Source organism: Aspergillus ambiguus, assembly GCF_047715705.1.
Source record: "Aspergillus ambiguus strain CBS 117.58 unplaced genomic scaffold BDV59scaffold_54, whole genome shotgun sequence".
Lineage (NCBI taxonomy): Eukaryota > Fungi > Ascomycota > Eurotiomycetes > Eurotiales > Aspergillaceae > Aspergillus > Aspergillus ambiguus.
Genome location: NW_027395567.1, coordinates 27,506 through 54,703, shown reverse-complemented (window position 1 = coordinate 54,703; position 27,198 = coordinate 27,506). Strand labels below are relative to the sequence as shown.

The 27,198-nt window shown below is 54.7% G+C and overlaps 12 protein-coding genes across 12 annotated transcripts; 6 read left to right on the top strand and 6 right to left on the bottom strand.

The window, feature by feature from the left end:
• Positions 1–310: 310 nt before the first annotated feature.
• On the bottom strand, positions 311–2,297 carry BDV59DRAFT_188412 (proteasome regulatory particle base subunit RPT6). Its single transcript, XM_073691407.1, has 4 exons — positions 2,205–2,297; positions 1,710–2,123; positions 981–1,656; positions 311–927 (listed from the first exon to the last, which is right to left on the bottom strand). Exons 2-4 carry the CDS (start codon positions 1,942–1,944, stop codon positions 669–671), a joined length of 1,170 nt encoding a protein of 389 aa, XP_073543299.1. The 5' UTR covers positions 1,945–2,123; positions 2,205–2,297; the 3' UTR covers positions 311–668.
• Positions 2,298–6,473, top strand: BDV59DRAFT_188409 (calcium/hydrogen antiporter). The gene is made up of 5 exons (XM_073691406.1): positions 2,298–2,842; positions 2,902–4,766; positions 4,818–5,732; positions 5,788–5,951; positions 6,008–6,473. Exons 1-5 carry the CDS (start codon positions 2,707–2,709, stop codon positions 6,264–6,266), a joined length of 3,339 nt encoding a protein of 1,112 aa, XP_073543298.1. The 5' UTR covers positions 2,298–2,706; the 3' UTR covers positions 6,267–6,473.
• BDV59DRAFT_188408 (FGGY-family carbohydrate kinase) lies at positions 6,474–8,842 on the bottom strand. Its single transcript, XM_073691405.1, has 3 exons — positions 8,328–8,842; positions 7,705–8,265; positions 6,474–7,645 (listed from the first exon to the last, which is right to left on the bottom strand). Exons 1-3 carry the CDS (start codon positions 8,547–8,549, stop codon positions 6,602–6,604), a joined length of 1,827 nt encoding a protein of 608 aa, XP_073543297.1. The 5' UTR covers positions 8,550–8,842; the 3' UTR covers positions 6,474–6,601.
• Positions 8,843–9,226: 384 nt separating this feature from the next.
• Positions 9,227–10,414, top strand: BDV59DRAFT_188407 (uncharacterized protein). The gene is made up of 2 exons (XM_073691404.1): positions 9,227–9,808; positions 9,857–10,414. Exons 1-2 carry the CDS (start codon positions 9,273–9,275, stop codon positions 9,918–9,920), a joined length of 600 nt encoding a protein of 199 aa, XP_073543296.1. The 5' UTR covers positions 9,227–9,272; the 3' UTR covers positions 9,921–10,414.
• BDV59DRAFT_138118 (F-box domain protein) lies at positions 9,950–12,113 on the bottom strand. Its single transcript, XM_073687110.1, has 2 exons — positions 10,994–12,113; positions 9,950–10,931 (listed from the first exon to the last, which is right to left on the bottom strand). The coding sequence occupies exons 1-2, from the start codon at positions 11,784–11,786 to the stop codon at positions 10,081–10,083; spliced, it is 1,644 nt and encodes a 547-aa protein (XP_073543295.1). The 5' UTR covers positions 11,787–12,113; the 3' UTR covers positions 9,950–10,080.
• Positions 12,114–12,433: 320 nt separating this feature from the next.
• On the bottom strand, positions 12,434–14,650 carry ptpA (putative protein tyrosine phosphatase (Pyp1); the record flags this gene model as incomplete). Its single annotated transcript, XM_073692707.1, has 2 exons — positions 12,434–13,186; positions 13,238–14,650. The coding sequence occupies 2 exons, from the start codon at positions 14,648–14,650 to the stop codon at positions 12,434–12,436; spliced, it is 2,166 nt and encodes a 721-aa protein (XP_073543294.1).
• A 532-nt stretch (positions 14,651–15,182) lies between these two features.
• Positions 15,183–16,372, bottom strand: BDV59DRAFT_138099 (cytochrome c oxidase assembly protein COX16). Its single transcript, XM_073687109.1, has 2 exons — positions 15,961–16,372; positions 15,183–15,897 (listed from the first exon to the last, which is right to left on the bottom strand). Exons 1-2 carry the CDS (start codon positions 16,282–16,284, stop codon positions 15,817–15,819), a joined length of 405 nt encoding a protein of 134 aa, XP_073543293.1. The 5' UTR covers positions 16,285–16,372; the 3' UTR covers positions 15,183–15,816.
• A 129-nt stretch (positions 16,373–16,501) lies between these two features.
• Positions 16,502–20,070, top strand: nic96 (linker nucleoporin NIC96). The gene is made up of 4 exons (XM_073687108.1): positions 16,502–17,143; positions 17,210–17,840; positions 17,891–19,603; positions 19,668–20,070. The coding sequence occupies exons 1-4, from the start codon at positions 16,734–16,736 to the stop codon at positions 19,992–19,994; spliced, it is 3,081 nt and encodes a 1,026-aa protein (XP_073543292.1). The 5' UTR covers positions 16,502–16,733; the 3' UTR covers positions 19,995–20,070.
• Positions 20,071–20,205: 135 nt separating this feature from the next.
• On the top strand, positions 20,206–22,385 carry BDV59DRAFT_188400 (RibD family protein). Its single transcript, XM_073691403.1, has one exon. The coding sequence runs from the start codon at positions 20,415–20,417 to the stop codon at positions 22,320–22,322; it is 1,908 nt and encodes a 635-aa protein (XP_073543291.1). The 5' UTR covers positions 20,206–20,414; the 3' UTR covers positions 22,323–22,385.
• Positions 22,386–22,637: 252 nt separating this feature from the next.
• On the top strand, positions 22,638–24,652 carry BDV59DRAFT_138081 (regulator of chromosome condensation 1/beta-lactamase-inhibitor protein II). Its single transcript, XM_073687107.1, has 2 exons — positions 22,638–23,521; positions 23,574–24,652. The coding sequence occupies exons 1-2, from the start codon at positions 22,799–22,801 to the stop codon at positions 24,396–24,398; spliced, it is 1,548 nt and encodes a 515-aa protein (XP_073543290.1). The 5' UTR covers positions 22,638–22,798; the 3' UTR covers positions 24,399–24,652.
• Positions 24,653–24,669: 17 nt separating this feature from the next.
• BDV59DRAFT_188398 (Chromosome segregation in meiosis protein 3) lies at positions 24,670–25,799 on the bottom strand. The gene is made up of 3 exons (XM_073691402.1): positions 25,376–25,799; positions 25,244–25,322; positions 24,670–25,192 (listed from the first exon to the last, which is right to left on the bottom strand). Exons 1-3 carry the CDS (start codon positions 25,594–25,596, stop codon positions 24,701–24,703), a joined length of 792 nt encoding a protein of 263 aa, XP_073543289.1. The 5' UTR covers positions 25,597–25,799; the 3' UTR covers positions 24,670–24,700.
• Positions 25,800–26,226: 427 nt separating this feature from the next.
• On the top strand, positions 26,227–27,179 carry BDV59DRAFT_188396 (putative NADH-ubiquinone oxidoreductase 21 kDa subunit). Its single transcript, XM_073691401.1, has 5 exons — positions 26,227–26,338; positions 26,404–26,420; positions 26,473–26,678; positions 26,737–26,939; positions 26,993–27,179. Exons 1-5 carry the CDS (start codon positions 26,279–26,281, stop codon positions 27,068–27,070), a joined length of 564 nt encoding a protein of 187 aa, XP_073543288.1. The 5' UTR covers positions 26,227–26,278; the 3' UTR covers positions 27,071–27,179.
• The last annotated feature ends 19 nt before the right edge of the window (positions 27,180–27,198 follow it).

Below are 27,198 nucleotides of genomic sequence, written 5' to 3'. Positions count from 1 at the left end.
CTTAATAAGATCGGTCACGCGCCCGTCAGATTTCTCACGCCGCGTCAACCGACGATCTCTCGATCAGTTCATTTCAATCGAGTGGAAACCGAATCCCGTTGGGCGTTTACCATGTCCGTGGGATTTAGGGTCTTGTAGGGGACTGATACCAGGAGATAATAATAGCGGCATGGTCCAACTGTGGGAATACTCCATCCGGAGCATCCAGAATCCTACTGCGGATACTTCCATAACACCCAGACTCGACTAGTGCATCAAGTTACCTACTATGACCCCATACTACGAGGTACTACGAGGTACTATGATTTAGGCTATTTGGATATTCAATTTCGCGGTTTAATATACATACCAGTCTTGCTATGCTTACGATACTGGTTTGAGCATCGATCCCTAACGAGTACCTGTCCTGTCCACGGTAGCAGTAAGCAGCCTCGCATAGCCAAGCCTGCTGTGCTCTCTATAAACTCTCCCAAATGCCCGCCAAGTCCCCTGTGAACCCCCTACGTCCGCCAGCTCACTCAACCCTTAGGCAAGGATGCCGATGATCCGTCGATCATCCGACTATCCCCTTGGCGTGTCTACCGGATGAGATTAGGCCAAGCCCACTGCAGTCCAAGGCATCCGCCCAAGATTCCATTCATTCCCATACAGGACATACATCCAATCCCCTACTTGAACAGCTTCGACACCGCCACCTCCTTATCATCATGCTTGTTCAGGATCTTGGCCGTCGCCAGGTCAAAGTCCTCTTGCGTAACATGCACCCGACGCTCCCGAAGCGCATACATGCCCGCCTCCGTACACACTCCCTTCAACTCCGCTCCCGAGCACCCGTTCATCTTCTCCGCAATCTTCGTAAGGTTGATCCCCCGTGTCAGGTTCATCGACCGCGAGTGAATCCGTAGAATGTCCGCACGAGCCTCGACCCTATACCGCGTTAGTAATGTCACCAGGGGGAAGGATCCAACCCGGGTACGTACGACGGTGGGGGGAACTCAATCTTCCGGTCAATCCGTCCCGGCCGCAGAAGGGCCGGGTCCAAAATATCCAGTCGGTTCGTCGCCATGATGATCTTGATGTTCTTCGTCGGCTCGAACCCATCCAGCTGGTTCAGCAGCTCCAGCATGGTCCGCTGCACCTCCGAATCGCCACCCCCGGCCGAGTCAATTCGACTGGATCCGATACTGTCAATCTCGTCCATGAAGATGATACTCGGCGCGTGCTCCCGGGCCATGACGAACAGCTCTCGCACCATGCGGCTACCCTCTCCGATGTACTTCTGCACCAGCTCCGAGCCACTCACCCGGATGAACCGACAGTCGGTGTGATGGGCCACCGCTCGCGCCAGAAGAGTCTTGCCGGTTCCCGGAGGTCCGTACAGGAGCACACCCTTCGGTTGCGCGATACCCAACGACTCGAACAGCTCGGGGTGTTTCAGACCCAGCTCGATAACCTCCTTGATCTCCTTGATCTGCTGGTCTAGACCACCGATCATGTCGTATGTGCTGTCGGGAACCTTCTCCACCATCATGAGCGACACCAGCGGATCCACCGACGAAGGCAACATCTTCTCCAGCTTGTAGGAGTCGGAAAGCAGGGCCACGCGCTTGCCCACGGTGAGCTTGGCGATGTCGACCCCATCGGCGATATCCACGACTGCAAGAGTCAGCTTTCGAGAGAAGACAGCGAGGACGGCGTCTGGAGCCTACCGTATTTGCCTTCCGGGTGCACCTTCACGAGAACCTTCTTCGTGCTCATCACCTTGACCACCTCCCCGACGTAGGAACCGGGCTGCTGCAGGAGACCCAGTTCCTCTCGCAGGAGACGCACCCTCGAGTTGTAGTCATTCCGTTGTGCTTCCAACCGTCGTAGAACTGCCTGACCCTGGATGATCTCGAGCTTCATGCCCTCAATCTTGTTGCGGTAGTAGTTGTCGAGCGCCATGACGATGACGCTCCGAGTGAACGGCGGGTTCACAGACGATAAAATTCAGAAAGCCGAGCAATTCCGAGGGTAATTCCGTAATTTCAACAAGGACGGGAGCGAGGAGGAGAATGGGGTGATAGCAGGTCCGGGGGGATGAATGATGATGAATGGCAGAGAGCTAAGCTGGTCCGTCAGCGCTGGATGCTGATGTCAGCAGCCCGTCACCAGCCACCAATCCAGTCACCAGCCTCGTGAGGCGTTGTTTACGGCCTGCTTACCTAACCGGGATCGCCGTAACGTCTTTTGTACTAGTTCGTCACTGCTTCACCACGAGCTGCTTCAACTTCAACTCCTACTGTCTTCATGCACTCGGTCGTCGTCTGATCTCTCCTGGCAATCTCCCTCTCATCCTGTCGTCTGTCGCTGGTTCCCCCTCGGCGACGTTATCGAGGTCTGAGACCTGCAGTGCCAACCCTCAGCTGACTGCGGGGGTCCTTATCTCATGATCTGAGCTATATCCACTAGAGCTGCTCGTTTTTGCTGCCTGCCCGTCTCCCTCCTCTTCCTCTCCTCACTCAATAACCATGTAACTGGAGTGCTGTTCTGTTTCATCACATCGTCGTTTGCTCTTTAGTTCCAGTGCAGGTCACTCTTTGTATTGGTTTCTTTTCCCTTCTCCTTAGTTTGTGCTTCTTTCACTCCCAGCCTCCTTACTCTTAATATCCCCAAATTCCTCCTGAACACGCGCATCCGGACAAACCTCGAAAGAATCCTCTCATCATGTCCGAAAATCCGGGGAATCGAGATTCCTCGCAGTCGGAAACCCCGTCGCGTGTCACCTCCAACGTGAATGTCCAGAGCACGTCATCTGGCACCATCCGTCAGGCCCGAACGGGACACTCCAGGCGCACCTACGGTACGATCCTTTTCCTCATCCCTTAGCTCTTATTCGGTAACTAACTAAATCGTATGCAGGCACTCTGGATTCGTCCGATAGGTTGGGCGTCGACCAACGCGCTTATGAGAGTCAGCCCGAGAGTTCGACGCGAAACCTGGCCTCCCACTCGCCATCCATCACTCCCCTGCAATCCGATAAGCCGAAGAAACCCCCCGTCGCGCGACGGATGTCCTCCAAACGCCAGCCTCACAAAGGCCAGGAGTTCTCCACCGAGGATGACGTCCAAGAAGTCGAGGAGGATATCGCCATGCAACAAGCCGCCAACCCCCCGCGCTCACCACGGATGCGGCCCTTGCGAAAGGACAGCTCCACCCTGAGGCGAAGGCACAATGCGCGGATGAACCCGTTGACCCAGGCTGATTCCGACCCCGACTCCGATGAAGACGCCCGCTTGCCGGAGTCGGCAATGGAGGCGTCCGGGTTCCTGGCATCTGTCCGAGACTCGGACAGAGGCAGCCAAGATGATGAGGAGGACGGACAGTCTGGTGGCGGGAGTAGCGACGAAAATGACGAGGACGGAGAAACCAGCGATGCGGAGAGCTTTACCCTGAAGGATCGCCAACAAGCGATCAACGAGACCCATCCCTTTGGCATCAGGATCTGGAAACCCGCGCTGTATAAGAAGAGCCGCTCGGTGGAGAAGACCGCTGAAGGCGATATTCACTCGTCCCCTGGAGGCCGAGTGGGGAATATGTTATTCCTGTCGAATCTGCTCTGGACGATCTTCTTCGGATGGTGGCTGGCCCTGGCCGCTCTCATTGCCGCCGTCGCCTGTTTCGTATGTGCGTCTTCACCCAGTGCGGTGGAATACGGGAGAGCGTTCTCGGGCCTGTCATGGTACCTCTTCTATCCGTTCGGGTCGTACGTTCGCTTGGACACCGATGAGAACTACGCGGAAGAAGACGAGGGTGAAGGTCGCAGCATCAGCGAGTATGAGCAATGGCAAAATGGCGACATCGAGCATGGCCGACTGTTCTTCGGCCCGCGCCGGGATCGCTCCCTGGTGGGCCGCCGGAGGAATAGTGTCGATTCAGCCAGCGAGCACGATAGTTTACTGGGACGCACCACGCGACGCAGCTCCGGGAACAGCCCGCTTGGTCATCCCAAACGACGACTGTTTGGGCGTGGCGAGTGGACGCTCGGCCGCGTCGTCTTCTTCGTGTTTTTCTATTTCCTGGTTGGGCCACTCATGCTTCTGGTGTCTCTTCTTTGCTGGCTGCTGGTCTTTTGGATCCCAATGGGCCGAGTCACAATCATCTTGTTTGACCACCTTCGGCGTCATCCCCTGGCTCTTTCGTATCATTCAGATACGAGCCGGCACGCGCCTGGCGCGGCGTCGTCGATCCTGCTGTGCACTTATCGCGCCGCCGGGTTGAGGTACTGGAAGTATACCGTTGGGGGCACGAACATCTTCCTGATCAATCTTCTGGGTGTCGTGTTATTCGTCATTTTGGACTACTACCTTTTGGATAAGACGTTGGGCTTCCAGGGATGGTTGACACACCCAGGATTGATCTTTACCCTTGCTCTCCTCTCCATTATCCCTCTGGCTTATTTCATCGGACAGGCCGTCGCTTCGATCTCGGCGCAGTCATCCATGGGCATGGGCGCAGCCGTGAACGCTTTCTTCTCGACGGTGGTCGAAGTCTACCTCTACTGCGTCGCCCTGACGGAAGGCAAGGGAGCTCTTGTCGAGGGTAGCATCATCGGCAGTATCTTTGCAGGTATCCTGTTTCTTCCGGGGCTGTCGATGTGCTTCGGTGCCATCAAGCGTAAGACGCAGCGTTTTAACGTCAAGTCGGCCGGTGTTACTTCAACCATGCTGATGTTTGCTGTGATCGCGGCATTCGGGCCTACACTATTCTATCAGATATATGGCAGTGTACGTCTACTACTCCATGTGTTTCGTCCGATAAAAACTAATATTCTCTAGCACGAGCTCAATTGCCTTCCATGCTTCGACGCACCCGGTCCAGAGAGCAGCGACTGCCGCCGTTGCTACTTCTCCCAGGTTCCCGCGGTGAATGACAGCTTCTTCCGGAAGGCCGTGCAACCCTATTCATGGATTGCAGCGATCTTCCTTTTCCTATCCTATGTCATCGGTCTTTGGTTCACCCTGCGAACTCACGCCGCTCTTATCTGGGCCACCGAGGTCGAGGAAAAAAAGGCTGCGCTTGCTCAGGAACAGTCCGCTGAAGAACAGAGACATTTGCTATTGTCCAACGGCCAATCGGGGATCCCTGCTGCCTCCGGAACAAAAGGTTCGGTCCGCGAGTCACAGCTCTACCGACGTATTCTAGGACAGTCACTGAAGCAAGTCGGTCTGTCGGATGCCACCGACACTGGTATGGATCAGACCGAATCCAGCTCCGCCCACGACAAGGGTACAACGCCGTACCTGGTTCCGCCGCGATCATCCGGCGACGACCGCCATGGATTCCAGAACCTCGCAGGGCTCTCCGGCGAGGAGAACGAGCATCTCGTGCGGCAAGTAACCGAGGTCGCAGCCACCGCCGCGGCCGTCGCAGCCCGCGATGCTGCGCGAACAAGAAAGCCTTCCTTCCCGCATGGAACCGTGCGTCAGGGCAACAAAAGTCCTGGTGATGCCATCAAGCTGGTGGAGGAGGACTATGGGCTGGAACAACCCCATGCAAGCGGCGGGCATGACGCTCCAAACTGGAGCAAAACCCGAAGCTCCGTCATCCTCCTCGGCGCGACTATCCTGTACGCCGTCATCGCCGAGATCCTGGTCAACACTGTAGATGTTGTTCTGGAGAGCGTGGACATTGACGAGAAGTTCCTCGGAATTACTCTCTTCGCCCTGGTGCCCAACACCACGGAGTTCCTGGTATGTCCCGCCCCAGCTGACCCCTCTCTCTACTTTCTAGTGCTAATCTTCGCAGAACGCCATCTCCTTCGCCATGAACGGCAACATCGCCTTGTCCATGGAGATTGGCTCCGCCTACGCCCTGCAGGTCTGTCTGTTACAAATCCCGGCCGTCGTGCTATTCAGCGCCTTCTATGCGAGACTCCTCGACCCATCGCAGCTCCTAACGCACACTTTCAAGTATGCCTTCCATCCCCTCTCTCAGCTTGCATCTTGCATCCTAACCATCCTTGCAGCCTCCTCTTCCCCCAGTGGGACATGGTCTCTGTTATCCTGTGCGTCTTCCTCCTCTCGTACGTCCATGGCGAAGGGAAGAGCAACTATTTCAAAGGTTCCATCCTCGTCCTCACCTACCTCGTTGTCGTCATCGGCTTCTTCCTCTCCGGCTACAGTAACCTGGACACCATGGGCGTCGACCGCTTCGACACCCTGGCGCTGGGCTCCGACAAGTTCTACACCGTCGGCCGCGGCCGGAGCGGCGTGGCGTATGGCTAGCCCATCAGGCTTCTTCTGTTTGTACGTTTAGAAATGGTCAGCCGCCTGTGGCTGGGTTCGATTATGTCACGTACATCACTGCAAAGTGCACTTTTATGCTTTGTTTGGCGTTTGGTAGTAGTTTTGTTGGATTTGCATTGCATGCGTGCTACTTACTGTAGCGTAATGGCCTTTAGATAGTAGGAAAATTAGTTGGAATTGCAAAATAGTGCTATTACTCCCAGACCCGAAATCCATTTTTTTCATTTTTCCATTCCGTTCCACACGTCAGTCATTAGATACCCATCCCAGTAATAGTCATATTTTATTATGTCGTTCTGTCGTGTTGTTGCTATTCAAGCGAGCGCCTTGTCGACCAGAGCGCGGTACTCCTGCTGCTTGTAGCATTGCTCTAGGAACACTTTGTACTTGGCCTCCAGGAGGGCCTTCTCCTTGGGATCGTTGGTCGGGATGATCTTCTTGCCCGGTTTGCTCATGCGGTCCATGATGGCCCACAAGTCCTCAGTCTTGCCCTGGGCGTCGGCGCTGGCAGCCTTCGCGCCCAGCATGGCCGCGCCGTGGCACACGGCGGCGTGGATGTACCGCGGGATGAGCACGGGCATCTGGCAGGCGGAGGCGACGAGCCCGACGAGGATGTCGTTCTGGCACTGCGAGCCAGACATGAAGATGGAGGAGATGCTGTGGCCGGCGGTGTTCATGGTCTCGACGATCTGCTTGGTCTGCAGGGCGATGAACTCCAGCGTAGCGTAGTAGTGCAACGCCAGCCCATCGACGGACTTATCGCTCGTCAGGCCGACGATGCTGCCGGCCATGGTAGGGTCGGCCACGGGCGACCGGTTGCCCCAGAGGTCACCGTAGAAGAACAGATGGCGCGCCAGGTACGACACGCTCGGGGCGCGCCGGTCGTGCGCCATCTCCTTCAGGTGCTCGTTCAGGTACTCGTAAATGTTGGCGTTGTACGAGTCGGCGATCGACAGCGCCTGGTTGAACGCTGGGTGTGTCTCGATGACGTGCTTCAGCAGCTCGCCCGTCGCCGACTGGCCCCCCTCCGCCATCCAGTATCCCGGCTGGATCGTGTCCCGGTACGGTCCCCACACGCCGGGCACGAACACCGGGTCCGGCGACATCGCCAGGTGGCAGGTCGACGTGCCGGCCACCGCCGCGAGCCGCGAGAACGCCTGCGTCTTGTCGTTCTTGGCCACCTCCGAGCTCAGCTGCTCTGACTCGAGGTCGACCTTCGCCCCGACGGTGCCGATCCAGCCGGCGTACGCGTCGATCACGCCGCTGCCGATGGCGATGCCGGCCGGCAACCCGAGTTCGGCCGCGGCCTTCTCGCAGAGCGTCCCGACCAGCTCGCCGGCGCTGAGGTAGTCGCCGTTCTGCGCGGGGGAGATATACGTTAGCGGCCACGTTCCAGATCTGAAGGGAAAAGGCTCACCACCCCGTCGACGCCGCCCATGCGCTTGAAGTTGTCCTCCATCAGATCCTCCAGTCCGATCTCCTTCAGGAAGTCCTCCTGCCAGCCCTTGACGCTGCCGTCGACGCCCACGGGCACGTAGCCCTGCTTGCAGACGACGCTGCAGAAGCTGCGTTTCTCGTTCCCGGTGGCGATGTGGGTGAGGGCGTCCGCGAGGTCGAAGAACTTGCACTGGTCGAAGACCTCCTTGGGCATGTTGTTCTTCAGCCACAGGACCTTGGGGATCTCCATCTCAATGGACATGGTGCCGCCGACATAGCGGAGGAGGTTGTGCTTCGTGGCGTTCACTTTCTCGGTCTCCTCGACGGGACGGTGGTCCAGCCAGAGGATGACGTTGCGGTCCGAGTCAAAGTTCGGGCCCGTGACAGAGATGGGCTCGCCGGTGACGTTGGAGAACACGGCCAGCGAGCAGGTGGCATCGAAGCCGATGCCGCGGACGGTCTGCGGGTCGACGTTGTGCTGGCTGATGGCACGCTGCACGGAGAGGCAGATGCAGCGCCAGATATCGGACGTCGATTGTTCCTGGTTTCGTCAGGGGATAGGTGAGCGTCTGTGTTTTGAGAAGCTTGGGGTGAGCCACTCACGTAGTACCCGGTCTGGGGCTGCCAGAGACCGATGTTCTCTGAGGCTAATCCGACAATGTCCCCTTTACTGTCGATGATGCAGGCGCGAGCACTCCCCGTGCCCACGTCGATTCCGATGTAGTGGTCCTGGTGCGGTTGGATGTCTTCGCGGGCATCCATGGATGCTGAGCCCTGGCGGGAGGGACGACGGAAGGGCATGGACATGGAGGACATGGACGCCATGGTGGAGGAGCAGTTGTTGAGGTAGGGTGGTACAGCGTCTGGCGTATAGTTGAGCTCCGCCCAATGTGGGGTAGTGGGGATGGAGCAAATTGAGCAATTGAGAAGGGAAGAGTTAATGGAAGGGATGGGAAGGTGATGGGAATAGTCAATGGTTCAGTCAGAAGTGGAAGAGGGATGAGATGGAAAGGAGAGAAAGGTAGAGAGTAGAGAATGTGGAAGAGAAGATCGACGTGGGGGAGTTGGAATAATATAAATGCTGGATGACAGCTCCGGGCTTCCGCTTTGGGAATAACATTCTAGTAGGTAGTCAGGGACCTAATTAGTTATTACTATTTAATGACCAAGATAATAATAGATAAAAGGAAGCATAAATAATCCAAGGAGAAACTATAAATTGGAAAAATACAGAAAAAGAAACAAATTCTACAGAGGAATCAGGAAGATTTCGTGCTGATCATGAACGCATGCATCAATTTCCGTCCAACTGACAATGATACCTCGTATTACTATGCTGTACAGATGTAGTAGATAGATTATGTACCTCTAGCTAACTTAGGGAACATATAGTAATGCACAGTTTGTAGAGTCCTCATACCTACCCAAGGTATATGCTGTATGCATAATGCCAGTATGCATGCAGTCTTAGTCACCATCCCCAACTCAACTTCTCCGCATCACCAACTTCAACATCATCACCACCTCTACTCGCCCTACACCCACACAATGTGGCTCGCATCGGGGCTCTCGCCCCTCCTCCTCTTCCTCTCTCTCTTTCTATCCCTCTCCCTCGCTCAATCTATCACCACCGACCTCTTCTACTGGCCTCTCTCCGCCCCGAAACCCTCTCTCCTCGCCCGCATCGCCTACGATCCCACCACTCTGAAATCCGACCTCCTCGCCTACACCCCTCCCGCTCTGTCCAATTCCGAAGCCGACACCGACCAGCTCGTCCGCGTCGGTCTCTACACCTCCACCGCTACCTCTCCCTCCCAATGGATCGGGACCCTGTCCTCCCGCGCCGCCCTGCGCGAAGACCACGCCCCCATCCTCCAGCTGCGTCTGGGCCCCTCCAACGAGATCTACCACGTCGCCGTCATCTCGGCGGCCATCTCGAACGTGTCCCCGTCCACCGATAAGGCTCCTGCCGTCCAGCTCCTGCTCCCCGAGCCGGGGCCGCGTCCGCACCTCAATCGTCCTGTCGTCGTTGGACCCGACGGGACGAATCCAGATGAGCCGGTTGAGAAGACCTTTTTGCAGAAGTACGTATAGCGCTCTGACTGTGGGGGGTTTGCGCTAATGTCTAACAGATACTGGTGGATTATCCTTATTGTCTCTTTTCTGGCCATGTCCGGCGGTGGAGAGGGTCAGTGATAGCTTGACTAGTCTAGGACCTAGGAACATAATCCATAGAACTGCATTTCACTTTCCTAATGTATTTCTGGTTGCTCTGGTATACAAAAAATATGGAGTCGTGTTTCAATACTTGCTTCCATATGGACCGGGCCATGGCCCTATACTACATAGACTAAGCTCAACCAGCCACATGCTCAACTGCTCTCCGCCCTCCCAGCGGACGGAGATCCCAGTATATCACCCCCCGATCCGTAAGAGCTAGTAAGCCGTCCTCCTCCGCCGTGAACTGCAGCTGGAAACACACCGCGTGGAGTGGGAGAATCACCGGCCGCAGCACGGTCACCCCAGGACTCGACTGCGACACAGGTGGGTAGAAGCCATCGCGGTTCTGCTCGATCAACGAGCCGGGCTCGACTGCCCACACGTACAGCATGTTCCAGTTCGCCACGGCGATCCGCGTGCCCCGCGCGGATGCCGCCACGCGACAACCGAGCGAATTCGTCGAGTCCTGGAACCCCCACAGGCGCGCCACGATCGTCCAGTCCGGGAAGCGGCGGCCGCGCTCGAGGTTCAGCTCGTGCTCGCAATTGTGCGACGAGCAGAGCGCCTCCGACCGCAGTAGACACGCCACCGTCCACTCCTCCGAACGGTGTCGCGCAATCCCAAACGAGAGATACTTCCAGTGGCACATGGAACGGCCGTCGCGCAGCACCGTCTCGTGCGTGCCGAAGAACGGGATGTCGATCGAGAAGAGAAGCGTCAGCGTGTCGTCGAACGCTACCGTGCTCGTGTTGCCGTACAGCGTCGGCTGCACCGGGAACGACGACAAGTTGATCCGCTGGAACGAGCCGTACAGCGTGCGCGCCTTATAGTAATAGAGGAGCTGCGACGACCGGTCGTTGAACGCGAGGTTGATGATCGGCCCCCGGTTCTGCAGGAAAGATATCGTCATGCTATGATGCACGTGTCGGTCGTCGAGTTCGTCGTCTCCTGTGCTGCCTACAAGGACGCTCGCATCGTAGTCGAGTTCTGTCTTGTTAGTGTCGTCTCCCCCCGAACCGACGGGGTGCGTAACGCCAACGCAGACTCACCGATTACCCCAGGGACCCCGCCATGGCTCGAATAGTCCTGGATGTTGTAGAGCACTACCTCCGACTCGCTGTCATTGCGCACGTGCTGCCACGAAATCGCAAATGTGTCGCGATGTGCCGCCGCCAGAGCCAACGGCTCGTACTCGGCGTGGTCGGGGAAGCTGCACATCCGTACCGGGTCCTGCGGGGACTGCAATGCATACCGGACGAGGAAGATATGGCCAGACGCGCTCGACTCCAGCGCCTGTCTCACAAACGGGTGCGCAGCGTCCGCTGTGTCCACGGCAGGCGTGAAGCGCTGAAGCACATATATCCCTCCATCCTTGTCAAAGGCGGTACGAAGGACCTCCACGGACCCTGCCTGGCCCGTGAAGGGTGAGCACAGCTGAGCAGACCGGCGCAGGCTTCCGTCTATCACGCGGAAAATGCTGACGTCGCTCCGACCTTTTGTTGCGAGGATCACGGTGGTGCGGTCATGGGAAAGTCCGGACGCTTTGACATCGAGGGTCTGCTCCCCGGAGCCAAACGTGAACTGCCTGGAGGATGCATGGAACTGAGTGCCGTACAGCTGCTGGAACGCACGGCGGATCAAAACCAGGAAGAGTTCCTTGGAGCTTAGATGGGGGTCAAACTCCGTCCCGGGAGTGAGATGTAGGTGATGTAGGATGACCTCTCGACAGTTGGAGGCGATTTCATATAGAGTACGGCAGGAGAATGCAGCTTCCACGTAAGCTGGCGTATTGCAATGTTGAAGCACCAGTTGGATCAGCTCCGCCGGAAGTTGTAGGAGCATGGTGCCTGTGTGGTGGTGTTGGTATTAGATCGTGGCTGTGGGAGACAAATATAGACACCGGCTTGGGCTCTCCAACGCTGGATCCCCTTGTCCCAGCTCACCCTCGGTCTGATCCTGTTTTGATCATTGGGACCTCCTGGAACTGCTGCGGGGAGGCCCGTTTTAACACACCAGCGTACACAAATTGGTCTGTCGAGCTCCAGAGGTAGGCAACATCCACGTGACCTAGGTTGGCTGCCTGAGGAGCCTTACGAGTAGTATGGCTTTCCCCACCAAATTGTCTGTCGCGTCCGTCATTTGGCGTGTTTGTGAGAGGCCAAGGAAGACGTGCGATGCAGGTACTTACCTATCTAGTCGTATTCCTACCTAGGTAGGGCATCCAGACATCTACAATCTACATCTACAGACATAAAACGTCCTCCAACAATCATTCACATATAATTTCTGAATGCTGAGAGCGACTAGTAAACACTCTTTCCAATAAGCTGTGCCCCGAACACCGAGAAATGCGTCCGTGTTTACATGCGCCATGCAATTACGCCAGAAAATGGACACACACCTATATGGAGTGCGTAAGTATATACTCTCTTTAAGTATGTGTCAGCAAAGAATTCGGCCACCAGGGCATCGTCAATCGGGGCTGTGTATTATCGTTGCGCATTTGCCATCTGAGAGGTGATCCATTCCAAGACACTCTCATAACATAGTACGTATTGGCTCAGGTTCTGAACCATGCTGGGTCGCTGTTTGCGGAAGTCGGAGACGGTCTTCGCAATGAGGTCGGTCTTCTCATCCTGCAGCCACCCATCGCCACAATTCCCATTGCTGGAAGAACAATCCGGGCACGTCGTCTTGCCAGCACGTTGCCGGCTGAGCATGTCCAACACACTGTCCACGGTGCAGAACGTCCCCGTCCGTCCACACCCTGCGCTACAGTGTACCACGACCGGTCTCTGCGCACCTGGTCTGGAACCGCAGTCGCTGCAGGGCGTGGTGGCCGTCGCATTCCTCATCTTGTTGCATTGCTCGACCAGTCGGACCAGATGAGAGGGCTGTGACGTCGTGCCGAAGTCAGGCCAGTACGGATATTGCAGCTGCATCACCTCGCGCAGTGGCTGGAAAGGGAAGGCTGAATGCGATACACCAAAGTGTCTCACTATTATGCAAGGGTTATTCGAGTCCTCGTTGGTTGATGCTAGGGTAGGGTCAGGCCCTGCATCGACCTGCTCCATGCCGGGAGAATTCAGATAGATATATTTTTCGGAGAAGTTGTTGACCTGAAACGGGCCATAATCGCCAGACACCCAGTACGGATGACACTTGGTCTGCCCTCTTTCCACTTCTGCAGTGAGCGAGACGACCAGCCTCACATCCTGTTCCCAAACAACACGCCAGAAGTCCTGCAACATGTCAGTAATGTGCATCGTCGCGGGGGAAATGGAAAAACGCACGGCGAATGTGTCCGGGACGGGAGCCTGAGTGGCTATATAACGGTTATCGCTGTACTCTGCTTTTAAGAAACTAGCATTCACGTAGTCACAACCGTCAGGTGACACATCCTGCAGTTTGACTCGAGAATGGTCGAAGGGATATATGTCATTGTATCGGTTCTTTGCGCCCTTCTCAATCCCGGCAACGCGAAATTTGTCGGAAGCGCCAACCAAGGTGGAATCGGTAGACTTCTCGTATGACAGTGCCCGCTTCATGCGTTCTAATTCGTTCTTTTCAAGTTCTAAAAATTGCTCGGAGACTGTGTATCCTTTGTCTCTATCATTGGCCGCTACACGCAGCCATGCAGGTAATGCGTGCCGCTTGGATTCAGTTAAATCGTCGGGAAGCTGGAGGGGAATTTGCCCCACGCCCCCTAAAAGATCCATATGTTGACGGATATTTCCGAAGAAAGGTATCGACGGGTGAGACGCATCCGGCAACGCACACCCACCGGCGATAGGAGCAGCCGATGGAAGATCCAACTTCATCAAGCAAGGCTTCTTGACACCGGACGGCGGGGATTCCTGTTGCTCGATAAGAGCAGAGAACTTGCGGGAGAACCCGTTGAGTCCTCCACGGAGGATCAGCCCCTTCCCATTCCAGCCTTCAGCCGAGAATTTCCTCAGCACATTGGCCAGCGGGGCGGCGTCTTTCACTTCGGAAGTCGCTGCATCATAGACAATGATGTATTCACAGGTTGGCCATTGCGCGAACTTTTCCTTGTCGCTGTCATTGGTGAACGTATTCGCCAATTTTTGGGTATTGAATGAAGGACGCTTGAGAAGAGTCGTGGGGATGCAAAGGTTCAGAGAATCCTTGATATGTCCCTTGGCAAAATGAGTATACGGACGGATATCGAACACCAAGGCACCGTACTGAGGCGACTGGAGGATCTCAGCGCAGCGTTCGGGCGAGACGAAAAGGCTACTAGCTTGTGTCGACTGCGGCGTAACATTGAAGTAGTCGGGGGCTGGACTTCGACTCTGGAAGTTATTGCCCACCGTGAGAGTATAGAGCGGAGCGCCTCCACGTTCCCCGCCTGGCGATCCCGATTTCGCGGGGCTCATGTAGCCCTCGAGCACATTCCTCTGCGAGAGAATCTGGGGCTTGGGACTGGTGATTGCCGGATGACCCGCCGAAAGCGGATCCCGAGCATTTCTCGCATTGTTGGAGTGCTCCACGCCGAGCGAGAAGTAGCTGGGACCCGAACATTCGGACGCCGTGTGCTGGGAGCCGACATTGGTGTTAAAGGGAGACGGACGGTTGTCACAAAGGGAGAAAAAGGCAGCGGGGGTCGAGGGAGGGATCTGGAGGTTTGGGGATTCTTGAGGCCACGGCGACGTAGGCGATCTTGGGCCTGTCATAGCAGACATAATTTCAACCACGAACCTTTAACCTGGTTTCCCCGGGATACTGAATGCAGGCGCTCTTACATATAGAGTCCATTTGCCATCCCGGTGTAAAGCACGCCAGAAGTCGAGAGACAGGGCAGAGAAGACTCTAAATATGCAAGGCGGTGTTTTAGATCGAGAATCCGGAAGTATAGAATCATACAACAAGCAAGACTGGTTTAGCCACCGGGCGCGTGCGTAGCAACAAGGAAGTCCGAAGGGATGACGTTGAGGGAGCCGGAGCCGGCAACGACGGGACCAAGGACGACGGAAGTAAATCGAGGATTTGGCTTTTTCAGATGAAAGATCCAGACGGGACCGAAGGCTTCTGGAAACAAAGGGCCGTCGAAGAGGGTTAAAGTGACCGTGCTGGTGGGAATAGAAGAAAGGGGAGGAAAATTAATCGTGGGGGGGGGAAGGAAGAGAAATGGGATGAGGAAGGTCTGGCCACGGCGGCGGCGGCGGTGGCTCTCACCACAACAAGTAGTCCGTATGGAGTAATAAAGGGGGGGCGGCGTCACTCTCCCAAAGATGGCACAGTCCAACCGCCCAAAAATCTAGTGCCTGAGCCAATAGCGAAAGGGGTCAACTGATCCGACTGATATCAGCGATCCACCCGAATGATCGAGAAAGAAGAGCGAAAGGCTCAATAAGCGAGAGAGCGAAGATTGGGAGGGCGAATGGAGCGCAGGGAAAAATGGAGCGGACAAACAGCGTTTTCTGGTTATGACGTCGGTGGGCGAGCACTTACTCCATTCGGCGCTGACTAACGGCAGTTGTCCTTGGGTGTGGCTACTATCTATAGTCCTTTCCGTTCCCTTTGGGGACTACCTACAAATGTCTCTGTCTGGGTACTGAAAGGTCTGGGCATTCTGATCTGTCTCGACGTCGATCGTAACTTCTCGTGATCAGTCCAATACCCACTATCAGACTTGATGCCCATCTTCATGACGGACACCACAACGGACAGGAAGAAAGCGTATTCCGCTGTCCCGGTTCTTCATGGATCACCCGTAGGAGTACGCGTACGGCGTACATTCCCCAGTTCCTGACAACACGTCTCGACTTGCGTCGCTCATGCTGGGCGATCATCGCTCCGTATATCCAGTGTAGATAGTACTCCAGGATCTACCTGGCTCAATCCTCGCTCAAATCCTCCCGTCGGGCTCACCCTTAAACCGTTGCACGCGCTTTTGCTCCCAGTTGTCAAGATCTTTGGCCATAAGCCTCTGCATAACCACCAAGATTAGCAAAAAACCAGTCAACCCGAGCAACAGAAGGATCTCGCTCACGTAGTACTCCTCCCGATCATCCCCAAGAATCCGTCTCCTGGGATTCCGCTTGATTCCTTCTGCGCCGTCCGCACCCCGTAGGCCCAGGTCCATCGCCTCCTCCTGGCTTAACTGTTTCACTTTGCGGTCATACCGTTCGTATCTCAACGCCGCAGCCGGTGTCAAGGCAAAAGAGCCTGCAACAATAATCATCACAAAGGGAAGTCCGAATAGGAGGAACGGATGTCTCGGTAACGAAGCGCGATATGCTGCACCGATGCGCTCTCCAAGGGAAGACGATGCGGTGGTAGCACGTCGGAATGTTTTCGACTGGAAAGCGGGCATGTTCTTGACGACTAAAAGAGCAACAACAGGCGCAACCCGTTCTCTTCGATGGCGTTCGTTGGGGGTACCGTCGACGGTGTGATTCTATCTCGACCGCCAGGATCTTTCCAGCCTGAGGCAGAGACGGCATCCCGCGGCAGAATCCCGGCGAAACAAAAATCCGGCCGCATAACTTCCGCCAGAAAGCTGTTTCAATATAAACATTATTGGTTGCTGTGTAGCCTTCAATCACAGTCCCTCTACTCTCAACCGCCCATCTCGGGCAATCTCTTGGGATTTTGCTCTTCTGTCGGGTACGTCGTACCGTGTTCTCTGTCTTCGCTGTATGCGGCCACCACCGATCTGACGCCTGACCCTTTCAGCTGCGATTTTGATCCGCGACTCGATTCTTGAGATACGGGACTCTGATAAATTGCCTCTTTTCTGCCCAACTCTTCACATCCTCAGCCATGGCATCCAACTCCTTGTTTGGAGGGGGCCAGTCGAGCCTCTTCTCGAACAACAATTCCACCAGCGCTTTCGGGAACACCTCGACCACGCAAGCTCCTGCTGGCGGATCGCTATTCGGAGCCCAGTCACAAGCTCAACAACAGCCCGCCCAATCTTCGATCCTTGGCCAAAGTCAGGCGCAAAATAATACAGCACAAACATCGCGACCTTCGAACCAAGCGACCCAGCCTGCCTTTTTCAACAGCTTACTGGAACGCGGTAAAAAGCGGCCGCTGTCAGCAATCGGTCAGAGTACGAATTTCGACGAGCTTCCCAGCCTTCAATTGGGTCTTGACGACATTCGGAGGAAAGCGAGAGAGCTAGGTAGCGGAGGAACGGAGTCACAGCAACGTGCGTTCAGCAGTAAAGGGTAAGCACCATCCTCCATTTCCCTCTTTTTTTTTTTTTTTCCCGGACGATGTTAATTGGAATGCAGTCACTATCTACTTGCCGCGTCAGGCGTTTCACCTGGACATGCTCTACGGGATCTCAAGGCGCTCGACCCTCAGGCCTCGATCGCCACACCCTCAAAGGACCAGGATACATTTGACCCGGACAATCAAAAGTTCCTGAGAAACATGCAGCAACGTGGGCGCCAGGCAATGATCGCGGAGAGTCTCGCCCGTACCCACAAAGACTTCGACGTATTTCTAGAGGAAAAGGTAGACTTGGATTGGGAGGAACAACGTCGGAAGATTTTCCAACATTTTGGGCTCGCCCAGAAGGACGATGTCGGTGATATGAAAGCCTCCTTCGGCCGTTCTACACGACAGTCTAAGCAGTTCGGCGCTGGTCCCTCGGCTCGCAGAAGTGTTTTTGGCCGCTCTGGCTTGGATAAGTCTGTTATTGGGACTCCGGGATCTGTCGCGGCTGGTAACCAACTGTTTGATGACCCGATGGAACGCAATGAAGGTGCTGGCAGTCACTCTCCCGACTTGCGGTTCTTGCGCGAAAAGATGGGCCACTACGCCGAAAAGGTCCAGTTCCTGAACTCCGCTAGACTCCAGGCACGCACGTTCCCTGTTCTTCATGAGTTCTCGGAGATTGAGAAGCATACAGGCGGCGATGTAGGTCCTAGACCTCCTATCTACCTCTACTAGCAAGCTAACTACATCAGGTCCCTCGGCAGCTCTTTGATGCCTATCAGGCTCTGATCAACATCGTCAAGGAACCCAGCAATATAACGAGCTCGTCGGACCCGAGTGCTCTGAAAGAGAGGCAGTTCTGCGAGGACTACTTAGATGAGACGCCAAACTCTCGACGAGTGGTCAACTTACGGAAACGTATTGTCGAGGGGTCGAGATCGTTCCTGGAAAATCTCTTCTATAATGAAGTTGAGACTGCCATCGCCAAAAATCCTCGGGAAGCACAGCTTGGTGGTATACCGACGGTGATCAACAAGATTCGTGCTTACATCCGGCTTCGGGCAGCCAGGAAAGACCTGGCCCCCGACGGGACTGAGCTACAGATGGTTGGCCAAGACTACTGCTGGATTCTCATTTTCTACTTGCTTCGGTGTGGTTTCATCACAGAGGCGGCAGAATATGTGAGCCAGGACCCAGGTTTCCGGTCCTTGGATCACAAGTTTGTGACCTACATGACTACATATGCGCAGAACAGACGGTTGCCGCGCGACCTACAACAGAAGATCAATGGCGAGTACCAGCAACGGTCGCGTAATGCCCCGGACAACACTGTCGACCCCTACCGGATGGCTTGCTATAAAATCATTGGGCGATGCGAACTTAGCCGTCGGCGCTTGGACGGCGTGAGCCAGAGTGTTGAGGATTGGACGTGGCTTCAGTTCAGCCTAGCAAGAGAAGACGATCGTGCCGAGGAAGTTGCCGGTGATGTTTTCGGCCTTGAGGACATCCAGACGGATATTACTGAAATTGGGCAACGTGTCTTCGGCAAGGGCCAGGAGGGACCGGGTGGCTATGGGACGTTTTTCCTCCTGCAAATCCTGGGTGGAATGTTTGAGCAAGCCGTTTCCTATCTTGGATCTTATGCCCCCATCAGCGCAGTCCACTTCGCTATCTCTCTGGCGTACTACGGACTCTTGCGGGTGTCCGACCCCAACACCTCGGGCGATGAAATACTATCATTCACCGTGAAACAATACCCGCAGATCAACTTCGGCTACCTCATCACGCAATATACCAGAGAATTCCGTACAGGGTTCGTCGAAGCCGCAGTCGATTACTTCACTCTCCTCTGCCTGAATGCAGACCTACCTGGGTCTCTGGGCAAGTGCCAGGCTGCTGTGTGCCATGAAGCCCTGCGGGAATTCATCTTGGAGACCCGAGACTTTGCCAAGTTGCTGGGAGACATCCGAGCTGATGGCACCCGCATCAAGGGCCTGATTGAGCAGCGGATCAGCTTGATCAAGCTGGTTGATCAGAAGGAGTTCCTGAGGACGATCACGGTGCAGGCCGCTGCTGTCGCTGATGACAAGGGCTTGATTACCGACGCAGTCCTTTTATACCACCTTGCTGAGGACTATGACCGTGTCATCGACATCATCAACCGCGCCTTATCTGATTCGGTGGCGGTGGAGCTGGGAGGCCCTGCATTGAGACTCCAGCCCCTGCGGCCACGAACTGAAGGGCAACAAAGTGCGGAAGAACTGGCAGAACCCGGCAGCAGTCTTAGCCTGACTGCAGTTGAAGACCCCGTAATTTTGGCAAAGAATATGATCGGTCTATACAACACAAACGCCATGTACTACCAGCGTATCCGTCAAGTGAACCGAGACGCATGCGGCCTGTTGCTCCGCATGATGGAGGCGAAGACAGAAGTTGAATCTGGAAAGTGGACCCAAGCGCTAGACGTAAGCTTCCCCCTTCACCCATCCGACGACGTATCACCATTTCAGACAACTAACGGGTTACTAGGCTATCAACGAGTTGAACATCCTTCCTCTCCGAGCTCGAGGATCTGTTCCATACATCCGAAGCGCAGCCCAAGCTTTCTCGTCCTTCCCTCCTATCATTTCCCGCAATGTTGGCCATGTAATTATGTGGAGCATCACGTGCATTGGTCGTGAGCGCGAGCGACTGAACTCCGGGGCGTTTGAGAATGAAATCAGGCAGGGTCTAGCCGAGGAGTTGTTGGTCATGGCTAAAGACTTGATGATATTCTCTGGAATGGTCAAGTACAAGCTCCCACCACGGGTCTACGAGATTCTTGCGCGCGCTGGTGCCGATATTGGGGCATACTAAAGCTGGAGAATAATATAGCCGTATCATTTAGTTGGTTTTCTGCCTTAAATTCTCTCCCAGATAGTCTGATATATCGTATAGATAAAGAAGATAAAGTTGAGTATAGTTCGTGCGGAGGTTTTCCGCGGTAAGCGACAAGCGCCAAGCTTAGCCCGGCGGAGCTGTTAGGTAACTTCATTTCGCCGGAGCTGACCGACTCTTCAACATCCAACATGGACGATCTCGCCGAGAAAGAAAAGCCGAGAAATCTAGAAGAAATACGGTATCTTTCTATATCCCCCTCACTCTATCAGTGAGTGTCCATGATGAACTGAATAAATTACAATATCTGGCCGAGGGCTTGTCGACGCAGTTGGGTCTGGATACAGCGCATGCCTTGGGAAGCCTTTCGGGCTACACCTGCACCACAGCCCTCTCGATATGGATCATGACCTTCATGATATGTCCGACGACAGTGCCAAATCTTTGCCAGTTTCCAACCAGGACGCAGAATCCCCGCGTGATGGAGCTCCCACACTGAAGAAAAGGCGATTGTGGACTACCTCCGATGAGGTGGAAACCAGTCACGACCGCGACCCTGCCACGCACGAATCCACAGCAAGACAACGGCAATCACAGACTGCCCACGATTCCACTGAGACGCCAATTAATGCGACTGCTGATGATTCTCCGCAGGAGAGCGGAGCGTCTGCGCAGCAGAACGGGGAAACTGCACCATCGGACGGCAAGCATGGCACTGGACATACGGCGAATGGAAACCCCATGACACCCTATAGCCTCATCCATAACCCACCCAACCTCGCGAGGATACGACAGGTGATGTTCGAGTGCAAGGACTCGATCGAGATCAGCCTGGAAGAATTCGAGACCTACTGGCCCTTCATCGACAACGTATGGGTCAAACAGCGATCCAACTCCAGCAAAGAAGGTCACTGCACCACTGACTACTACATGTGCCGTCTGCGACGCCCCACGCACCGCAGTTCGGAGACTCGGCCCTTGCCGGAGGGGAAGCGCCCCCGGAAGAAGCGAGTGCGCGAGGGTGGCCTATGCAACTTCCAGATCAAAGTCGTGCGTTTTGAAGGTGCCTATTCGACAGTTACAATAGCAAGAACCCCGGGCAGTAGTCATGTACACTCCCATGATCTGGATTATATCGACAAAGTCAAACGGAATTCCGGTCTGATGGAGTTTGCGCGGAAGGAAGCTGTGAAGGGATATCTGCCTTCGTCGATTTACACGAAGTTCCAAGAGGAACCAGAAAAGCTTGCCGAAGCAGGGGGGAAATTCTGTACGGTTACGGACGTCCGGAACGTCTCCGCGAAGTGGAGGATTCAGAATCCAGAAGTGAAACTGGTCCCCCACGAGGGCTACGAATACCAAAAAGGCCACGGAATCGTGAGACGAACGAGCCCGGAAAATCATCCCCGATCTCCAACGAAGGCGGGATTGCCAAAGGTTAATCACAACTTCCCCTTGCCGCCAGATACCTTGTCGTTTCCTCAATTTCCTCTGGACTTCCTGGAGCCCTACCTCCCCAAGTCCGACGAGAGGCGACAATTTCCTCACGTCACGCTGTCCTATGCGTCATCCATGGATTCGAAAATTTCTCTGCTTCCGGGCATGCAGACGGTGCTTTCGGGACCGGAGGCGAAACTCATGACACATTACCTGCGATCACGCCACGACGCGATCCTGATTGGGGTGGGGACGGTCCTGGCCGATAACCCGGGACTGAACTGTAGACTTGAAGGCGCCGGAGGGTTCGGCGGCCTTGGAAGGATGTGGCAACCACGCCCGGTAGTCATTGATCCCACGGGGCGATGGCCCGTCCATCCGGAATGCAGAATGCTGCGGACCGCTGTTGAAGGCAAGGGGAAAGCACCGTGGGTGGTCGTGTCGCCGGGCGCTGAGATCGATCCGCAGAAGCTCATGATGTTAAAAGGATATGGCGGCGACTTCCTCCGCATCGTGGAATACAATACAAACTGGCGCTTGCGGTGGGAAGGCATCCTCCGTGCCTTGGCCTCCGAGGGAATCAAAAGCGTCATGATTGAGGGAGGAGGCACAGTCTTGAGCGAATTGCTCAACCCGGAGTACACCCAATTCATTGATACCATCATCGTGACCGTCGCTCCCACCTATCTGGGCAGTGGAGGCGTGGGAGTCAGTCCCAACTCCAAGCGCGACGAAGAAGGGAAGCCGAACGCGGCACTCAACCCACGCGACGTGAGCTGGATGCCTCTCGGACAGAATGTCATTATGTGTGGAAAGATCCGAGCGGCCCCATCTGTCGAAGCGAGTAGTGTGAACATAGATAGCACATGATACTAATACTACATGCCTTACGAAGTTATGATCGGTTGCGCTCAGGGGCTTTTTTACCATTTCAGGTCACCTTCAGGTCACCTGGAACATAAGGAACCTCTCCAGCTTTGCTTTGGAGTTACTTGGGTATATTTAAAGAAACAAAGCGCGTAAGATGCACGAGGTTTGAGATCGTGGGGAGGATAAAGAGCTCGAGGAGTTCGATGACGACTGGACCGTTCGGGGTGGGCGGAATGCTCTTTTTGGCGTTAGCGCGTGACGACCAACAATCAACAACAACAATGAAAAACAACATTTCTTCTTTATTTCTCACCACCAACTCCTCTCTTCTTTGAGAGCCAATTCTTCATATTTCACTTCTCGCTCTTCTTCCCTTTAGATGAGCGACGGAATCTGAGACCTCTTCATCCAATATCCTTCCATATTTTTTCGCTCCTGCATTTTTTTTCCCTTCTTGCTGACCGGTATTTACAAGAATGCCTCCCAAGAAGAGCGCATCCAAGGCCTCTGAAAAGGCTGCAGCTGCACCAAAGACCACTACTAAAGGACGCCCCGCGCGAGCGAGTGCATCTACCAAGGCGTCCGCGGACACGAAAAAGAAAGCCCCCAGCGCGGCGCCTACGGATTCTCGGAAGCGCAAAGCCGAAAGCGTTGAGAAGGAAGCCCCCCGTGAACCCAAGAAAGCTCGTGTCGCGAAGCCCCGTGCCGTCGCTGCGCCGAAGCCCAAAGTCGTCATTAATACCGCGCCGACTACCCGATTGAATGTCTTTGTCTGCGGTGAAGGTAGCTCGGGTGAGCTCGGACTTGGTCCTGAGAAGAACGCGGTGGACGTGAAGCGGCCACGACTCAACCCTCACCTGCCCGCCGATCGGGTTGGTGTGGTTCAGGTCGCTGTTGGTGGCATGCACTGTGTTGCTCTTACCCATGATAACAAAATCCTCACCTGGGGTGTTAACGATCAGGGCGCGCTCGGAAGGGACACGGCCTGGGAGGGTGGCTACAAGGACATTGATGACAACAAGAGTGACTCAGACTCCGACGATGATGATCCTGCGCTCAACCCCCGTGAATCCACCCCTACGGCTATCCCGTCCGACGCCTTCCCAGAGGGTACGGTTTTCGTCCAGGTCGCTGCGGGTGACAGTTCTAGCTTTGCTCTTACGGACGATGGTCTTGTCTACGGATGGGGAACCTTCCGGGTAAGCTTCCTACCGCCGGGAACTCGCTTGCATAGCTAACATCATTTTCTAGAGCAATGATGGTATCCTTGGTTTCGACGCCAGCCACAAGGTCCAATCCACTCCAATCCTCATTCAATCTCTCAAGAAGATAAAATATTTGACATGTGGAGATAACCACGTTCTTGCGCTGAACAACAAGGGAGCTGTCTTCTCGTGGGGTTCCGGCCAGCAGAACCAACTGGGCCGTCGTATCATTGAGCGTAATCGGCTCAACGGCCTTCAGCCCCGTGAATTTGGTCTTCCTAAGAACATTGCTCACATCGGATGCGGTGCTTTCCATTCCTTCGCCGTTACCCAGTCGGGGAAGGTTTATGCATGGGGACTTAACAGCTTCGGAGAAACTGGTATTCGCGCCAATGCTGGTGATGATGAAGCCGCTATCCTCCACCCTGCCGTTGTAGACTCTCTGTCTGGGAAGGATATCACTCAGATCTGTGGCGGTGCTCACCATTCGATAGCCGCTACCAAGGACGGCCAATGTCTTATCTGGGGCCGGTTGGATGGGTTCCAAACGGGCCTGAAGATCGATACCCTTGCGGATGACGCGGTTATCAAAGACGAGAGGGGTCGACCTCGCATCTTGATTGAGCCGACGCCTGTCCCAGGAGTGAAGGCTATTCATGTAGCCGCTGGCTCCGATCATTCTCTTGCCATCGATGCGGAGGGTCGCCCCTGGTCCTGGGGCTTCTCTGCCACTTACCAAACGGGTCAGGGTACTTCTGATGACATTGAGGTCGCTACTATTGTAGAGAACACCGCTGTTAGAGGCAAGAAGCTGAACTGGGCAGGCGCTGGGGGTCAGTTTTCGGTTTTCACCGAACCCGCGAACCTATAAAGCGAATATGATATGGGGCCTTTTCTAAGAATGGTGTTGGGGTTCCCTTCTTCTTTGTCCCTGACACGATTGAAAATCTTGGTTGTCGAGCCTCATGGCGCGTCTACTTCTTTTAATTCGAGACCTTGTTACATTAGCAGCTCTTCTTATTCTTGAATGTCATTTTACTCCACTATAGGAAATATACCACACCAAAGGCCAATATTAAATGGTGGTGAATGGGTGCTTTGGGGGCATGATAGTCAATGCATTAGACATCAATCATAACAGACGGCCTAGAGTGTCTCGTAGAATTACATTATCTATGCAGGTATATCCATGTCCCCCATAGCTTCCATGTCATCAGCATACCTACTTTCATCCGCTGGAATAGCTGGGGGCATTGCCTCGTCTTGTTCCCGCAAGAGCGCCTCCAGGTCATCCTCCTCCAGAGCATCCCCCCGGTCAACCACATATTCTGGGTTGCCTTCGTCTGAGATGAAGAGATCATTAGAGTCATCGTTGCGTTGCGGCGCCGAATTCGTGGCATGTTCCGGACGCAAGTCTGCGGGGCTCCGCAATCCGTCATCGTTGTTCTCCCCAACAGCGATGTCTTCTATCCGCTGGGGCTGTTCGTCGTCTTGACTCGACGCCCTTGGCTTTTCTTCATCTATCCATTCCTTTCGCATAGTCTGTATCCGTTTCGAATGGCCCAGCTTCTCGATCATTGCCAGTCCGTCCATGAATTTTGCACGCGGAAAAAGATCATCGAGCCAGAGTTGGTAGAAATTCAGTAACCGGGCCGCATCTGAGAACTAATTCGCCCGCGTTAATGATAACTTAGTCAATAGGATCGGCAGACGAACCTCATGTCCTTTCCCCTTGAACTTCAGTTTCTGCTTTGCGGTTCGGCGCAGCTTTGGAATCCCAGCTTGGGACAGCAATCTTGGAATCCGGCATGTCAGCTGAGGTCTGACCAGTCCAGCAGAGTGACTCACCGATTCTCATCTAGTTTCGCAATCGGTTGCCGCTTCTTTGTGACTTTAACTTCATCATCTAATCCTAGTCCCAATCCGCCGTCGTTGGACGTCCCCGGGGGGTTGGGATTGATGTTGGAACGCATCGATGGTTCCGCTAATATGGAATCGAGATTGACGTCGTAGTCGAACAAATCGTCATGGATTTGGCCTTGAGCGTCCCCCGAGTTCTGATTCTCCATTGTTGCTGCTGTATGGGTGGACCGTCCTCCGTCCGAAAGATTTGGAAGCGGTGTCAAGTGCAGGGAGCTGTATAGCTCAAAAATTGAAAGGCAAACGTCCGAACTTAATACAGGAAAGCTAGAATTTATGGGAAAATAAGGATATAGTTGCTCGTCGATAACTGATATCTCGACGCGTGTTCGCGTCGCGTAGGAGATTATCTAATGCAGCAGATACGGGCAGAATTTGGAAGGCGGAGTGTATCTGTATTTGATAATGAGAGTATAAGGTTATACCAGATAGCGTAATTACGGTCCTGCCACCCGTGCCCCGTAAGAGGTACGTACTTACCCAGGTAGTAGGAACCAACAAGAGCACCAAGATAGATAAATTATAGTGATCCTGCAGTCCCAATTCAACTAGTCTAATCCCTTCACAGAGTCACAGTCCCCTTTCTAATCCATCGAAAAAGGACCCTAATCAAGGTCGATATCCTTAATAGCGATGTCTCTCGTAGTAATCACTTTCGCTCATTGGTCCCACGTCGCTGAGTCAGCAATAAATCCTCGGTGTCACTAAACCGCATCGGGTAATCTCAGCCTTGGCACAACTCCTCGCCGCCAACTTCACCTCCGTTGTCACCGCGGACACCTCAATCTCCGTTCAATTGTGGCAGCACCGCTTCGTTCCCTTCTTGTCGAAATGGCGGCTGATACAAAAACCGTGACTGTCCCCGCTAAGCGGGCCAACACCGACTATCCCGTGAGTTTTCTCTTTGCTTGGAGCGACCTTATATCGACTCGCCGCTAACCACCAGTGAATCGCAGTTGATCGACTCCGACCCGTATGAAACCCCGATATCCCCGCTCAATGGATGCTGTACTCACCTCTACTAGGCACCTACGACGCGTCTTTGGATATGCCCGGCCTTCCGACTATGCGGTGGCTGGTGGTGCGGCCGCCGCCTCCCCGATTGCTTTCTGGGCCATGGAGCGAGTGAGCCCGTCCCACGTCGGCAGAGGAGGCTTCTCCCCGGTGATGCGCCTCGCGACCGCCATCGGCCTCGTCGGGGGCCTGCACATTCTCTACCAAAGATCTTGCAGTATGTTGAAGTCCCAATAGGTTGGACGTCCGCGGCACCTTGGCTGACATTCGACTAGACCGGTTTTACGGCTTCACGGAGAACTCGCGAGAGGTGGACATGGACATGAAGGAAATGGTCGGCAAGGTGAAAAAGGGCGAGCCCCTGTATGGCTCCTCTGGCGTGTCGAGTTATCTGCAGGGTGTTGCTGCCCGGAACTCGCGCTACTCGGAGCTCTTCATCCATGTGCTCCCGTGGTTCAATGTGGTCAACCATGACCAGGTAAGCTCTTTCCCTGTGGCGTCGTTCAGTGTCTCGTACTGACTGTGGACAAGCACGGTGTCGATACGGCAAAGTACTATCAGCAAGCTGAGCGGGAGCTCGAGGCGGAGCGTTTGGCCAAGTCTGCGTGAACGCGTAGGGGCAGGAGGGGTCTAGATTTGTCCAGTTTTAAACAAAGGTTTATCGCAAGGCATGTATACTTATTTTCCTTAGCGCAATATCAAAAATCGTACAGTCAACACTTCGCCTCAAGAGATTC

Coding starts and splice junctions, on each gene's coding strand:
- BDV59DRAFT_188412 (XM_073691407.1), bottom strand. CDS start 1,944: ATGGCGCTCGACAACTACTACCGCAACAAGATTGAGGGCATGAAGCTC. Junction 1,657..1,709: donor GCACCCGGAAGGCAAATACG/GTAGGCTCCAGA, acceptor TGACTCTTGCAG/TCGTGGATATCGCCGATGGG. Junction 928..980: donor ATTGAGTTCCCCCCACCGTC/GTACGTACCCGG, acceptor AACGCGGTATAG/GGTCGAGGCTCGTGCGGACA.
- BDV59DRAFT_188409 (XM_073691406.1), top strand. CDS start 2,707: ATGTCCGAAAATCCGGGGAATCGAGATTCCTCGCAGTCGGAAACCCCG. Junction 2,843..2,901: donor ACACTCCAGGCGCACCTACG/GTACGATCCTTT, acceptor AATCGTATGCAG/GCACTCTGGATTCGTCCGAT. Junction 5,952..6,007: donor CTCCTAACGCACACTTTCAA/GTATGCCTTCCA, acceptor CCATCCTTGCAG/CCTCCTCTTCCCCCAGTGGG.
- BDV59DRAFT_188408 (XM_073691405.1), bottom strand. CDS start 8,549: ATGGCGTCCATGTCCTCCATGTCCATGCCCTTCCGTCGTCCCTCCCGC. Junction 8,266..8,327: donor AGCCCCAGACCGGGTACTAC/GTGAGTGGCTCA, acceptor TGACGAAACCAG/GAACAATCGACGTCCGATAT. Junction 7,646..7,704: donor TGGGCGGCGTCGACGGGGTG/GTGAGCCTTTTC, acceptor TCCCCCGCGCAG/AACGGCGACTACCTCAGCGC.
- BDV59DRAFT_188407 (XM_073691404.1), top strand. CDS start 9,273: ATGTGGCTCGCATCGGGGCTCTCGCCCCTCCTCCTCTTCCTCTCTCTC. Junction 9,809..9,856: donor GAGAAGACCTTTTTGCAGAA/GTACGTATAGCG, acceptor AATGTCTAACAG/ATACTGGTGGATTATCCTTA.
- BDV59DRAFT_138118 (XM_073687110.1), bottom strand. CDS start 11,786: ATGCTCCTACAACTTCCGGCGGAGCTGATCCAACTGGTGCTTCAACAT. Junction 10,932..10,993: donor CGGGGTCCCTGGGGTAATCG/GTGAGTCTGCGT, acceptor CTAACAAGACAG/AACTCGACTACGATGCGAGC.
- BDV59DRAFT_138099 (XM_073687109.1), bottom strand. CDS start 16,284: ATGCCCGCTTTCCAGTCGAAAACATTCCGACGTGCTACCACCGCATCG. Junction 15,898..15,960: donor ATGATCGGGAGGAGTACTAC/GTGAGCGAGATC, acceptor GTGGTTATGCAG/AGGCTTATGGCCAAAGATCT.
- nic96 (XM_073687108.1), top strand. CDS start 16,734: ATGGCATCCAACTCCTTGTTTGGAGGGGGCCAGTCGAGCCTCTTCTCG. Junction 17,841..17,890: donor AGAAGCATACAGGCGGCGAT/GTAGGTCCTAGA, acceptor TAACTACATCAG/GTCCCTCGGCAGCTCTTTGA. Junction 19,604..19,667: donor AGTGGACCCAAGCGCTAGAC/GTAAGCTTCCCC, acceptor ACGGGTTACTAG/GCTATCAACGAGTTGAACAT.
- BDV59DRAFT_188400 (XM_073691403.1), top strand. CDS start 20,415: ATGGATCATGACCTTCATGATATGTCCGACGACAGTGCCAAATCTTTG.
- BDV59DRAFT_138081 (XM_073687107.1), top strand. CDS start 22,799: ATGCCTCCCAAGAAGAGCGCATCCAAGGCCTCTGAAAAGGCTGCAGCT. Junction 23,522..23,573: donor ACGGATGGGGAACCTTCCGG/GTAAGCTTCCTA, acceptor ATCATTTTCTAG/AGCAATGATGGTATCCTTGG.
- BDV59DRAFT_188398 (XM_073691402.1), bottom strand. CDS start 25,596: ATGGAGAATCAGAACTCGGGGGACGCTCAAGGCCAAATCCATGACGAT. Junction 25,323..25,375: donor GCGAAACTAGATGAGAATCG/GTGAGTCACTCT, acceptor CCGGATTCCAAG/ATTGCTGTCCCAAGCTGGGA. Junction 25,193..25,243: donor TCAAGGGGAAAGGACATGAG/GTTCGTCTGCCG, acceptor CGGGCGAATTAG/TTCTCAGATGCGGCCCGGTT.
- BDV59DRAFT_188396 (XM_073691401.1), top strand. CDS start 26,279: ATGGCGGCTGATACAAAAACCGTGACTGTCCCCGCTAAGCGGGCCAAC. Junction 26,679..26,736: donor TCTCTACCAAAGATCTTGCA/GTATGTTGAAGT, acceptor ACATTCGACTAG/ACCGGTTTTACGGCTTCACG. Junction 26,940..26,992: donor ATGTGGTCAACCATGACCAG/GTAAGCTCTTTC, acceptor ACTGTGGACAAG/CACGGTGTCGATACGGCAAA.